The sequence below is a fragment of the Salmo salar genome, chromosome 26, assembly GCF_965601325.2.
Source record: "Salmo salar chromosome 26, fSalSal1, whole genome shotgun sequence".
Classification (NCBI taxonomy): domain Eukaryota; kingdom Metazoa; phylum Chordata; class Actinopteri; order Salmoniformes; family Salmonidae; genus Salmo; species Salmo salar.
Window position 1 is genome coordinate 40,787,390 of NC_138316.1, and position 13,609 is coordinate 40,800,998.

A 13,609-nucleotide genomic window follows, 5' to 3' on the forward strand; every position below is an offset into this window, starting at 1 on the left:
TTGTTTCAAACCATCCATGTCTGTTAGGAGGGTGTTGTTTCAAACCATCCATGTCTTCTTGTAGGAGGGTGTTGTTTCAAACCATCCATGTCTTTTAGGAGGGTGTTGTTTCAAACCATCCATGTCTTCTTGTAGAAGGGTGTTGTTTCAAACCATCCATGCCTTTTGAGAGGGTGTTGTTTCAAACCATCCATGTCTGTTAGGAGGGTGTTGTTTCAAACCATCCATGTCTTCTTGTAGGAGGGTGTTGTTTCAAACCATCCATGTCTTGTAGGAGGGTGTTGTTTCAAACCCTCCATGGCTTTTAGGAGGGTGTTGTTTCAAACCATCCATGTCTGTTAGGAGGGTGTTGTTTCAAACCATCCATGTCTGTTAGGAGGGTGTTGTTTCAAACCATCCATGTCTTCTTGTAGAAGGGTGTTGTTTCAATCCATCCATGTCATTTAGGAGAGTGTCGTTTCAAACCATCCATGTCTTGTAGAAGGGTGTTGTTTCAATCCATCCATGTCTTTTAGGGGTGGCAGGTAGCCTTGTGGTTAGCGTTGGGCCAGTAACCGAAAGGTTGCTGGATCGAATCCCCGAGCTGACAAGGTAAAAATCTGTTCCCCGGTAGGCCGTCATTGTAAATAATATTTTTTTCTTAACTGACTTGCCTAGTTAAATAAAGGTTACATTTAGAAGGGTGTTGTTTCAAACCATCCATGGCTTTTAGGAGGGTGTTGTTTCAAACCATCCATGTCTTTTAGGAGGGTGTTGTTTCAAACCATCCATGTCTTTTAGGAGGGTGTTGTTTCAAACCATCCATGTCTTTTAGGAGGGTGTTGTTTCAAACCATCCATGTCTGTTAGGAGGGTGTTGTTTCAAACCATCCATGTCTTCTTGTAGGAGGGTGTTGTTTCTAAACCATCCATGTCTTTTAGGAGGGTGTTGTTTCAAACCATCCATGTCTTCTTGTAGAAGGGTGTTGTTTCAAACCATCCATGCCTTTTAGGAGGGTGTTGTTTCAAACCATCCATGTCTTCTTGTAGGAGGGTGTTGTTTCAAACCATCCATGTCTTGTAGGAGGGTGTTGTTTCAAACCATCCATGTCTTGTAGGAGGGTGTTGTTTCAAACCATCCATGCCTTTTAGGAGGGTGTTGTTTCAAACCATCCATGTCTGTTAGGAGGGTGTTGTTTCAAACCATCCATGTCTTCTTGTAGGAGGGTGTTGTTTCAAACCATCCATGTCTTGTAGGAGGGTGTTGTTTCAAACCATCCATGGCTTTTAGGAGGGTGTTGTTTCAAACCATCCATGTCTGTTAGGAGGGTGTTGTTTCAAACCATCCATGTCTTCTTGTAGGAGGGTGTTGTTTCAAACCATCCATGTCTTGTAGGAGGGTGTTGTTTCAAACCCTCCATGGCTTTTAGGAGGGTGTTGTTTCAAACCATCCATGTCTGTTAGGAGGGTGTTGTTTCAAACCATCCATGTCTTCTTGTAGAAGGGTGTCGTTTCAATCCATCCATGTCATTTAGGAGAGTGTCGTTTCAAACCATCCATGTCTGTTAGGAGGGTGTTGTTTCAAACCATCCATGTCTTGTAGAAGGGTGTTGTTTCAATCTATCCATGTCTTTTAGGGGTGGCAGGTAGCCTTGTGGTTAGCGTTGGGCCAGTAACCGAAAGGTTGCTGGATCGAATCCCCGAGCTGACAAGGTAAAAATCTGTTCCCCGGTAGGCCGTCATTGTAAATAATATTTTTTTCTTAACTGACTTGCCTAGTTAAATAAAGGTTACATTTAGAAGGGTCTTGTTTCAAACCATCCATGGCTTTTAGGAGGGTGTTGTTTCAAACCATCCATGGCTTTTAGGAGGGTGTTGTTTCAAACCATCCATGGCTTTTAGGAGGGTGTTGTTTCAAACCATCCATGGCTTTTAGGAGGGTGTTGTTTCAAACCATCCATGGCTTTTAGGAGGGTGTTGTTTCAAACCATCCATGGCTTTTAGGAGGGTGTTGTTTCAACCATCCATGTCTTTTAGGAGGGTGTTGTTTCAAACCATCCATGGCTTTTAGGAGGTTATTGTTTCAAACCCTCCATGTCTTTTAGGAGGGTGTTGTTTCAAACCAGAGACGAGTAAAGCTGGTCTGAAGCTTTTTGAAATGGAAACAGTTCTGTCTTTGGAGTTGAGGAAGCTGAAGAAGAAATTGGACATATCCTACATTAGGAGCGAGGTACAATCTATTAAACAAAAACTATTCAAATAGGACATATGTTTCCATATATTCTATATAAAATAATACGATTCTTGATCTTTATTTTACTCTACTTTATTCTACTCTTATTATTATCTATCCTGATGCCTAGTCACTTTACCCTGCCTTGATGAACATATCTACCTCAAATACCTCGTACCCCTGCACATTGATCTGGTACTTCCTGTATATAGTTCCATTCTTGTGTATTTTATTTGTATGATTTTTTAAACTTTGCATCGTTAGGAAGGGCTCGTAAACAAACATTTCACGGTAAAGTTGCATGTGACAAATAACCTTTTATTTTATTTAAATATGTACGTTCATAACATTGATCTTAAAACGAATTGTACTAAACAATGCTCATTTGCCTCTACAGAGCATTCTAGTTGCTCTCTTCGCCAACCGGGGTTATGATGAGAAGCCAGAGGTTGCTCTGCCAAGTGGACTAAACGATAAAGTGACTGGGACAGAGAAGTACGAGCAGTTCCATTATAAGCATGTCATTCTGGGATGACAGAGTAATTTACTTCCACTACTAATTGCTATTCTAGTAAACCACTCTTATGCTCAAGACGCATTTATATAATGTTGAAATTGAGGTAAACTACTGTATTGCTCTAACAAAATGAATATGTCACAAAATAGTGCATTGAAAAAGAAGATCCAGGAATCCAAGAGCGGACGCTTTTTGGAGAAGGACAAACGCCTTCTGGAAGAGCTGAAGAGCCTGCACTGTGACCCACATCCATTCTGCACTGTTTTGCCTTCAGAGTCAGACTTTAGTAAGTAAACATTATTGGGGTATTGTGTTAAGTGTGATTGATCTGGTAACACTTAGTATAAATATACTTTTCATAATTCTTTATAATAACATTGTTAATGTTTGTTATAAACTGGTTGGTTGAAGCCCTGATTGCTGATTGGATGACAGCCGTGGTATATCAGACCGTATACCACGGGTATGATAAAACATTTATTTTTACTGCTCTAATTACATTGGTAACCAGTTTATAATAGCAATAAGGCAACTCTGGGGTTTGTGATATATGGCCAGTATACCAGGGCTAAGGGCTGTATCCAGGCACTCCGCGTTGCATCATGGATAAAAACAGCCCTTAGCTGTGGTATATTGGCCATATACCACACCAACTCATGCCTTATTGCTTAAATATAGTCTACATGGACCATGACCGTAACAGCCTCAAGTTATTGGTTTGTTTGCTTGACTGGTCAAATCAACTTCCCATCCACATAACCAGTTGGTTATTATTTGAATCATTTTGCAGAATATTGTCTAAAACATTTAACCCCTGTGATTCCATATCTATTCAGCGTTTTGGAAGATTCTCATGCAAGGCCCTCCTGAAACACCTTACGAGGATGGAGTCTTTGAGCTGTACTGTCAGTTTGGAGCTGACTACCCCGTCAAACCTCCACTTGTGCGCTTTGTCACACCTGTATCCTTCTACACAATGAATACATGAAGACAGTGTATTTATTCTTATTACCTAAGTCATACATTTTCAAATTCTATCCAGTTGATTGATGCTTTTTTCCATCATGAAAAATCATTAAAATCTTTTGGGGTATTTTACCCAATTTCGATCTTGTCTCATCGCTGCAACTCCCCAACGGGCTCGGGAGGCAAAGGTCAAGTCATGCATCCTCTGAAACATGACCCGCATAACAGCGCTTCTTAACACCCGCCCGCTTAACCCGGAAGCCCGCCGCACCAATGTGTCGGAGGAAACACTTCAACTGACTACCGAAGTCAGCCTGTAGGCGCCCGGCCCGCCATAAGTAGTCGCTAGAGCGCGATGAGCCAAGTAAAGCCCCCCCCCCCGGCCAAACCCTCCCCTAACCCGGACGACACTGGGCAAATTGTGTGCCGCCCTATGGGATTCCCGATCACGGCTGGTTGTGATACAGCCCGGGATTGAACCCGGGTCTGTAGTGACTCCTCTAGCACTGCGATGCATTGCCTTAGACCACTGCTCACGCGGGAGGCCATGAAAAATCCTTAATGTGGACAAAGGTGTACCACTGCAACATAAACAGTGTGGGTCGTATCTGCCACAACATATTTGACCGCAGCTACAACGCTCACATAACCATGAGAGAGATCTTGGATGCTGTATATGGAGTGCTCATCGTTCCTGAACCCCAAGATCCACTGGACAGGTTGGCTTCACGTTATTTGATGACCACACTGAATACAAGAGTGGTGTTAACTCTGATTCTAAAATGAAAAGTACGAAATAGTGTATTATATTTATTAGTATATAGTATAGTAGTAAATTGAATTCATATACCTACATTTTATCTGAATGAAAATGTCTTGTAAAAGTATTTTGGCAGAGGAATACCTGACCAGCAGATGCAAGTATGAAGAAGAGGCCAAGAAAAACACAGAGGAAGTTGCAGGCCATTCATTGGATGACATGGAGAAGGTGAATGCACTTATCTAATTATGTTTATTTTTGTTAGCTCTGCTACATCTTTTATTAGGGGCGCTTGTGTGTAAAAAGAGGTGGATTCACTTTTCAGACATTTCCGTGTAAAACTGACATCACAGTCTACGTCAGTGGTTCCCAAACTTTTTATAGTCCCGTACCCCTTCAAACATTCAACCTCCAGCTGCGTACCCCCTCTAGCACCAGGGTCAGCGCACTTTCAAATGTTGTTTTTTGCCATCATTGTCTAAGCCTGCCACACACACACACACACTATACGATTTATACGACACACACTATACGACCTTTATTAAACAAAAGAATGAGTGTGAGTTTTTGTCACAACCCGGCTCGTGGGAAGTGACAAAGAGCTCTTATAGGACCAGGTCACAAATAATAATAATCAATCATTTTTCTCTTTATTTAGCAATCTTACATTTAAAACCTTATTTGTTCATCAATAATTGTGAATAACTCACCACAGGTTAATGAGAAAGGTGTGCTTGAAAGGATGCACCTAACTCTGCAATGTTGGGTTGTATTGGAGAGAGTCTCAGTATTAAATCATTTTCCACACACAGTCTTTGTGTCACGCCCTGACGATAGAGAGCCTTTTTATTCTCTATTTTGGTTAGGTCGGGGTGTGACTAGGGGGGGTGTTCTGGTCTAGGTTATTTATTTCTACGTTGGCCTGGTATGGTTCCCAATCAGAAGCAGCTGTTTATTGTTGTCTCTGATTGGGGATCATATTTAGGCAGCCATTTCCCCACTGTGTTTTGTGGGATCTTGTTTATGTGTAGTTACCTGTGAGCACGCCGTAGCTTCACGTGTCGTATATTCTTTATTGTTTTTTTTTTTGTGCGGTTGACTTATAATAAAAAGATGTCGAACCGATTTCACGCTGCGCTTTGGTCTGAATGTTCCTACGACAATCGTGACACTTTGCCTGTATTTAGTTTTCATGCTAGTGAGGGCCGATAATCCACTCTCATATAGGTACGTGGTTGCAAAGGGCATCAGTGTCTTAACAGCGCGATTTGACAAGACAAGAAGCTGAGCTCAGCCCTATTCAGAAATCTGTCAGTGGCTTCTGATTAAATTCAATTTTCACAGAACCGCTTGTTGCAATTTCAATGAGGCTCTCTTTTTTTTCTTTTTTTTCTATTTTATTTGTGCATTTTCCAATTAAGAACATTCAAAACAAAAGTGAAAATGTGTTAGACAACAAAGGACACAGTGACGGTAACAGACGAGCGTAATAAAAAATAAAAATTATATATACGGGCATGCATAATACATAAAAAACATACATGATACATAAATCATAATAAAGAGTAAAATAAAAAATAATAATAATGAGACATTGAATCATATGGTCACATATGGTAAGCTACATATTATACATTACGTGTGAAACATTATATAAGAATTATATAGAGATTCAATCAATGTGATGTGAGGAGAGATTCTCCATATAGTCAATAAAAGGTTGCCAAATTCTGTAAAATGTCTTTAACTTATTCCTCAAGCAGTAAGTGATTTTCTCCAGTGGGATACAACTATTAACTTCCGATAGCCACATTGCAACTGGCAGGAGGGAATCCGATTTCCATTTCAAGGCAATACATTTCTTGGCAATCGCTAGCAATATTTCTGTTAGCTTTATAGTATGACTTGGCCTAAGATTGGAGTTAGTATAGTTACCCAGTAGACAGACCTCCGGGTCTAAAGGGAATGAATGCAAATCCATGAATTGAGGATATGGTATCTCATACCCCCTGCCAGAAACCCTGCAGTTTTGAACACTGCCAAGTGGAATGGAGGAATGTTCCTTCATCTGAGCCACATCTAAAACATAGGGAGGAGATATCAGGGTTGAACCTGTGCAGTCTAGATGGGGTGATATAGAGCTGATGGAGGAAATTGAACTGGATCAGTCTGTATCTGGAGTTCAATGTGGATGTAACACCATCCCTGCATAGGTCACTCCAAAGGCCCTCATCAAGATCAATACCCAGATCTTTTTCCCATCTAAGTCGGGGTTTATCTAGCTCAGGCAGTGTTAGTACTGACATTAGAGCATCGTAAACACGGGAAATGATCTTGAACACTGGTTGGTCTGCGTGGCAGAGTTGTTCAATAGGTGACATCTTAGGTAGGTTCCATTGTCCCTTGAGAGTCACCCTAATAAAGTCTCGTAGTTGTAGGTAGCTAAAGAAGTCCCTGTTAGACAAGTGGTATTTCTGTTTCAGCTGTTCAAAAGACATAAGAACTCCCTCCTCATAACAGTGTTCCAGAAGAGTGATCCCCTTATCAGACCATGGTCTAAAGTTACTATTCTGGAAAAACATAGGGATCAATCTATTGTTCCATAAAGGGGTTTTAGGGGAGAGAAATCCCCCTCGTCCGAACAGCTCATGCAGTTTACACCATGCCAGGACAGAATGTATGATTAAAGGGTTGTCTGTGATGGTTTTTATAGATTTTCTGTCCCATTTGTAAAACAATTCTGCCTCAGTGTCATCATTCACCTCAAGCTTTTCAATGTTCAACCATGAGGGAGAGGGACCATTGTCAAACCTCTGAGCCAGAAACCTAGACTGTGCAGCCCAGTAGTACATTCTAAAATTGGGGAGGTTTAAGCCCCCTTGACCGTAATCTAGGGTCAGTTTGTCCAGGCTAACCCTCGGGGTTTTGCCATGCCAGATAAACCGTCTGGTCAGCTTGTCAAGAGAGGAAAAGAATGCTGCGGGCACAGGGATAGGGAGAGATTGAAACAAATATAGAAATCTGGGCAGGATATTCATTTTAATCACATTGATTCTACCCAGTAAGGTGAGAGGCAAGTCCATCCACCTACCCAGGTCACCCTCCACCTCTCGCAACAAGCCGGCCAGATTGAGTTTATAGAGGTTGTTCAGGTTACCATCCACCATTATGCCCAAATATGTGAAGCCCAGAGGCGACCATCGAAAAGGAAACTTGTGCTTGATGGTATGATAGTCAAAGACAGACAACGGTAAGATTTCGCTTTTATGGAATTTAACCTTATATCCAGAGAAAGAACTATAACACTGTAGTAGGATCTGTAAGTGAGAGAGGGAGTGTTCTGGGTTTGTTAGAAATAAGATAAGGTCGTCCGCAAAGAGTGATAGTTTATGGGTATGGGGGCCCACCTCAAAGCCATGTATGTCAGGGCATGATCTAATAGCCTCAGCCAACGGCTCGATGGCGAGGGCGAAGAGGTGGGGGCTAATTGGGCAACCTTGTCTGTTCCCCCTATAGAGAGGGAAAGAGGAGGAAGTAATCCCATTGGTAGCAATCCTAGTTTTAGGAGATTTGTAGAGTGATTTTATCAAATTTACAAACACGGTACCTAAACCAAACTTTTCCAAGTCGCGAAAGAGGTATGACCATTCAACCCTATCAAAGGCCTTTTCAGCTTCGAGGGAGACTGCGACACTAGGTATTTTGTTTTTGTTAGCAAGGTGAATTATATCAAAGAACCTTCTGAGATTATTGGAGGACAGTCTATTAATTATGAAGCCAGTCTGATCTGGGTTGACCAACAGGGGAAGACATGACTCCAGTCTCTTAGATAGCATCTTGGTGACCAGATTACAATCTGTGTTAAGGAGAGAGATTGGTCTATAGGAGGCGCACTTTAGCGGGTTTTTCCCTTTCTTGTGGATTACAGTAATCACTGCTTGAGAGAAAGACTCTGGAAAGCAGTTGTCTTCCCCGGCTTTTTTAAGTACCTCCATGAGGTAGGGGACCAACAGCTCCCTAAATTATTTATAGAACTCTGGAGGGAAGCCATCCTCCCCAGGAGATTTATTAGAAGGTAAGGATTTAATGGCTTCCACCAATTCATGAACAGAGAAGTTTTCACTCAGGCGCTCTCTGTCTTCCTCTGACAGGCATGGGAGGTTGAGAGAGGAGAGAAAGGAGTCGATCTCTGATAGATCATCGCTTGATTGGGAAGTGTAGAGGTCTTCATAGTATTTCTTAAAGGTATTATTAATTTCGGTAGGGTCGAAAGATATCTCGTTAGTAAGGGTTTCTGTAGCATTAATTGTCCTCTTACTTTCCTCTGCTTTCAGTTGCCATGCCAGTACTTTGTGAGCTTTCTCTCCAAGCTCGTAATAACGCTGTTTTGATTTAGTGATGGCCCTCTCAGCTTGATATGTGTTCAGAATATTATATTTCAGTTTTTTATTTACCAAAAGCCTATATAGATCTTTAGTCGGGCCTCTTTGGTAGGTTTTCTCCAGCTCAGAGATTTCAGATTCAAGGACATTCAGTTCCGCACCGTGTTTTCTCTTCAACCCTTTAGTATAGGAAATTATCTGTCCCCTCAGATAGGCTTTCAATGTGTCCCAAAGAATGAAACTGTCAGGAGCGGAGGGTTTGTTTGTCAAAGTAAAAATATTGATCTGCTCTTTGATAAATGCACAGAATTCAGGTTGCTTTAGGAGTGTAGGATTTAGTCTCCATCTATATGCTCCATTTACCTTGTTAGGAATGGAGATTGATAATACCAGAGGAGAATGGTCGCTAAGCAATCTGGGGAGATACTCGATATCTAACACTCTATGAAACAGTTGGGTCGATAGTAAAAAGTTATCTATGCGTGTGTGTGTCTTGTGTGGGTGTGAATAAAAAGAGTAGTCCCTATCCTGTGGGTGCATCTGTGGGTGCATCCAGATGTCTAGTAAATTAAGATCTTTCATGAATGACATGGTGAGCTTGGCGGCTTTGGTAAGAAGGGAGGGTTTATCAGAGGACCTATCAAGAACTGTATCTAAACAAAAATGTAGATCTCCTCCAACCAGTAGCCATTCTGGTGGTGCTTGAGCGACCTGAAGGAAGGCATTCTGTATAAACATATGGTCATCAAAGTTAGGAGCATAAATATTCAACAGGGTCCAAGACTCTGAAAACATATGCCCCTGCACCAAAACAAACCTGCCCGAGGGATCAGAGATGGTGTTGTTGACGCAGAAGGGGATGTGTCTACTTATCAGAATTGCAGTTCCTCTTGCTTTGGAGTTAAAAGAGGACGCAAAAACTTGTCCTACCCATTCCCTCTTCAATTTCTTGTGTTCGCTGGCTGTAAGATGTGTTTCTTGTAGAAACACAATGTCAGCCTTTAATTTCTTAAGGTATGTATAGACTCTTTTCCTTTTAATCGGGCTGTTAAGGCCTTTTACGTTGAATGTGACATATTTTAGTGGATTAAGCATAGGTTGGGTTTCAAATATGTAACCGAATGGAAATCTCTCATATGTAAATAGACTCAATGAGGCTCTCTTGTTCAGATATCGGTAAGTGGACTGGAGGCAGGGCATGAAAGGGATAACGAGCCTGCGTAATTGCGCACCCAACTCACTCAGGTGCTTCGCTATATCACATTTGACATTGTCCGTAAGCTTGAGTTTATTTGCACACAAAATATCATACAATGATGGAAAGACCTGTTTGTTGTCCTTTTTAATGCAGACAGAAAGGAGCTCCAACTTCTTAATCATAGCCTCAATTTTGTCCCGCACATTGAATATAGTTGCGGAGAGTCCCTGTAATCCTAGATTCAGATCATTCAGGCGAGGAAAAAACATCACCCAGACAGGCCAGTTGTGTGAGAAACTGAAAGTTATGGCTCGTCTCTCAATTTAAAAAAGTGTCAATACTTTGCCCCTTAATAACCAGCGCACTTCTGTGTGTTGTAAAAGCGTAACATGGTCGCTGCCCATATCATTGCATAATGCAGAAAGTACACGAGAGTTCAGGGGCCTTGCTTTAACAAAGTTAACAATTTTCACTGTAGTGTCCAAAATGTCTTTCAAGCTGTCCGGCATTCCCTTGGCAGCAAGAGCCTCTCGGTGGATGCTGCAGTGTACCCAAGTGGCGTCGGGAGCGACTGCTTGCACACGCGTTACCACTCCACTATGTCTCCCTGTCATGGCTTTTGCGCCATCAGTACAGATACCAACACATCTTGACCACCAAAGTCCATTTGATGTCACAAAGCCGTCCAGTACTTTAAAAATATCCTCTCATGTTGTCCTGGTTTCCAGTGATTTGCAGAAGAGGATGTCTTCCTTAATTGACCCCCCATAAACGTAACGGACATATACCAGGAGCTGTGCCAGGCCCGCCACGTCTGTTGACTCATCCAGCTGTAACGCATAGAATTCACTGGCTTGTATGCGAAGGAGTAATTGTTTCAAAACATCTCCTGCCATGTCACTGATGCGTCGTGAAACAGTGTTGTTTGATGAAGATATTGTCTGTATAGTTTTTTGGCCTTTTCCCCCAGCATTGTCCCAGCCATATCCGAGGGAGAAGGAAGAATTAAGTCCTCCACAATAGTATGGGGCTTGCCTGTCCTAGCCACTCAGTAGCTCACCATATAAGATGCTTCTAGCCCCTTCTTATTAATGGTATCTGTTACTTTTATACATGAAAGTCATCTTAATTCTCACTCCAAAAACTCCCATGGCTTATTTTTCAAATTGTCATGTTTCGTTTCTAAATGTCTGCGCAAGAGTGAAGGTTTCCAGCGAGAGAGTAACGGTTAATGTGATTGGATGTTAATTATTTGACTAGGCTACCTGTATTTGACATCGTGTGTGTGTTTATTTTTGCTGAACACTAGATGGTTTAATGTTATTTTTGGCAGTGAAACGAGGCTACTCAGGCGAGAGAAAAACCTCACCCAAATGTATAGTCCCGTTGGAAAATATAAATGTACTGTTTGAAATGTGAATCACATTTTTATTTGGCATACCCCGACGGCATTTGTACGCGTACCCCAGTTTGGAAATACCTGGTCTACGTTACCAGTTTCTCAGATACATTTATTTTAACAGCAACCCCTTTAATGTAACAGTTTTTCAGGGTATGATAATACTTTCCTTTTAAATTTACAGGAATTGTTGGGTGAAGAGTTGACTGAGAAGTTCATACCCTCACACTTGATTTGTCCACTAACCAACAAGATGTTTGTTGACCCAGTGAAGAACCAGGAGGGAACCGTGTACGAGCGAAAGGCCATTGAGAAACATCTGAAGAGGTAAGCTGGTTATTCATATTGATAAGTCGTTATTTATGATTCATTAAGTAATCCAAAAATATTAAGCTAATGTCGTTATGTGTGTTTTTTTTCATCGGCTGCTTCTGAGTTTGTTTAAACACAGGCCACATTCATGTAATTCTTAATTCTTTCCTTACTTAGATTTATGTATATTGAGTATATGTTGTGAAACTGTTAGATATTACCTGTTAGATATTACTCCACTGTCGGAGCTAGAAACACAAGCATTTCACTACACCTGCAATAACATCTGTTAAACACGTGTATGTGACCAATAACATTTGATTTGATTTGTATTAATTGTGGGCTCAAATATTAGCAAATGACTGTTAGTTTATTTATAAAATACATTTTTCTCATCCCTTGCATACAGAACTGAAATAACACATTGCTAGCAACTATGTGACAGTTCGGTGTCAGTAGTTTATGTGTCTTATTGCAATAGGCTTAGACATTTTAACTGATTGACAATTCTTCAAACAGGAAAGTCTTCACCTACTGTAAACATTTAAAATGAATTAACTAATTAAATGAATTATTTGACCACTATTTTTTGAGAATGGTTTACTGTCTTCCCAACTTTTACAGGACATGGATTGGGACTGATCCCAAAACAAACAAGTTACTGACATTAACTGACCTCAAGCCATACCAAGACATGAGAAAAATGGTGAGGGACTATCGCAAACAGCAACTTCAGGAGACAGATGTTTAAAACACAATGTGGTTGCCAAAATGTAGCATTCCTGCCTTGTAGCCTACACATTTTGGTGAAACATGATGATGATGATGTTGGAACTAATGTTACCACACCCATTGGGTTATTGAAGTATGCTAATAATTGTATGTAACCGATATTTGTACTGACATTTCTAGAGGGAATAGCTCTTCATTTTCTTGGGGTTTGTACTTGATTATAAACTGGGTGGTTCGAGCCCTGAATGCTGATTGGCAGACAGCCGTGGTATATCAGACCGTATACCACTGGTATGACAAAACATGTATTTTTACTGCTCTAATTACATTGGTAACCAGTTTATAATAGCAATAAGGCACCTCTGGGGTTTGTGATATATGGCCAGTATACCACGGCTAAGGACTGTATCCAGGCACTCCGCGTTCCATCATGCATAAAAACAGCCCTTAGCTGTGGTATATTGGCCATATACCACACCCCCTCATGCCTTATTGTTTAATTATAGCACACTTCATGTGTAGCTAATTAAGATTCATATCCATGGCCAATTCATATTAAACTCTTGTCAAAAAACAGTTGAATTTCTGAATGTTAAAATGGGTTTTGTATAGTAATTACATAATGAATATACAAAAATATACAATTAATATATTAGTTACATAATTTGAAAAATAGGAGATTCCGCACTCTACACACACGTACATTGTAATATTGTTGTATGGTGGTATTATACATTTTACATTATACATTTTGTATTGTAGATATGTAGTGGTGTAATAATGTTATATGATGTACTGTTTTATCTTTTGTTTTATATGTAATGTAAGTGCCTTAATGTGTTTGGACCCCAGGAAGAGTAACTGCTGCCTTGGCAGGAACTAATGGGGATCCATAATAAACACCAGGAAGAGTAGCTGCTGCCTTGACAGGAACTAATGGGGATCCATAATAAACCCCAGGAAGAGTAGCTGCTGCCTTGGCAGGAACTAATGGGGATCCATAATAAACACCAGGAAGAGTAGCTGCTGCCTTGGCAGGAACTAATGGGGATCCATAATAAACACCAGGAAGAGTAGCTGCTGCCTTGACAGGAACTAATGGGGATCCATAATAAACACCAGGAAGAGTAGC

General features: G+C 40.9%; 1 protein-coding gene across 2 annotated transcripts in view; it reads left to right on the forward strand.

Annotated features, from left to right (window-relative positions):
* Positions 1-13,059, forward strand: part of LOC106587654 (uncharacterized) — a 33,151-nt gene extending 20,092 nt beyond the window's left edge. For both annotated transcript variants that reach the window (XM_082969709.1, XM_082969710.1), the window contains exons 18-25: positions 2,084-2,208; positions 2,609-2,706; positions 2,878-3,014; positions 3,565-3,689; positions 4,268-4,413; positions 4,580-4,682; positions 11,618-11,760; positions 12,370-13,059. In XM_082969709.1, the coding sequence (XP_082825835.1) occupies positions 2,084-2,208; positions 2,609-2,706; positions 2,878-3,014; positions 3,565-3,689; positions 4,268-4,413; positions 4,580-4,682; positions 11,618-11,760; positions 12,370-12,496 (1,004 nt within the window). In that variant the 3' untranslated portion in view covers positions 12,497-13,059. The remainder of the gene's footprint in view (positions 1-2,083; positions 2,209-2,608; positions 2,707-2,877; positions 3,015-3,564; positions 3,690-4,267; positions 4,414-4,579; positions 4,683-11,617; positions 11,761-12,369) is intronic.
* The last annotated feature ends 550 nt before the right edge of the window (positions 13,060-13,609 follow it).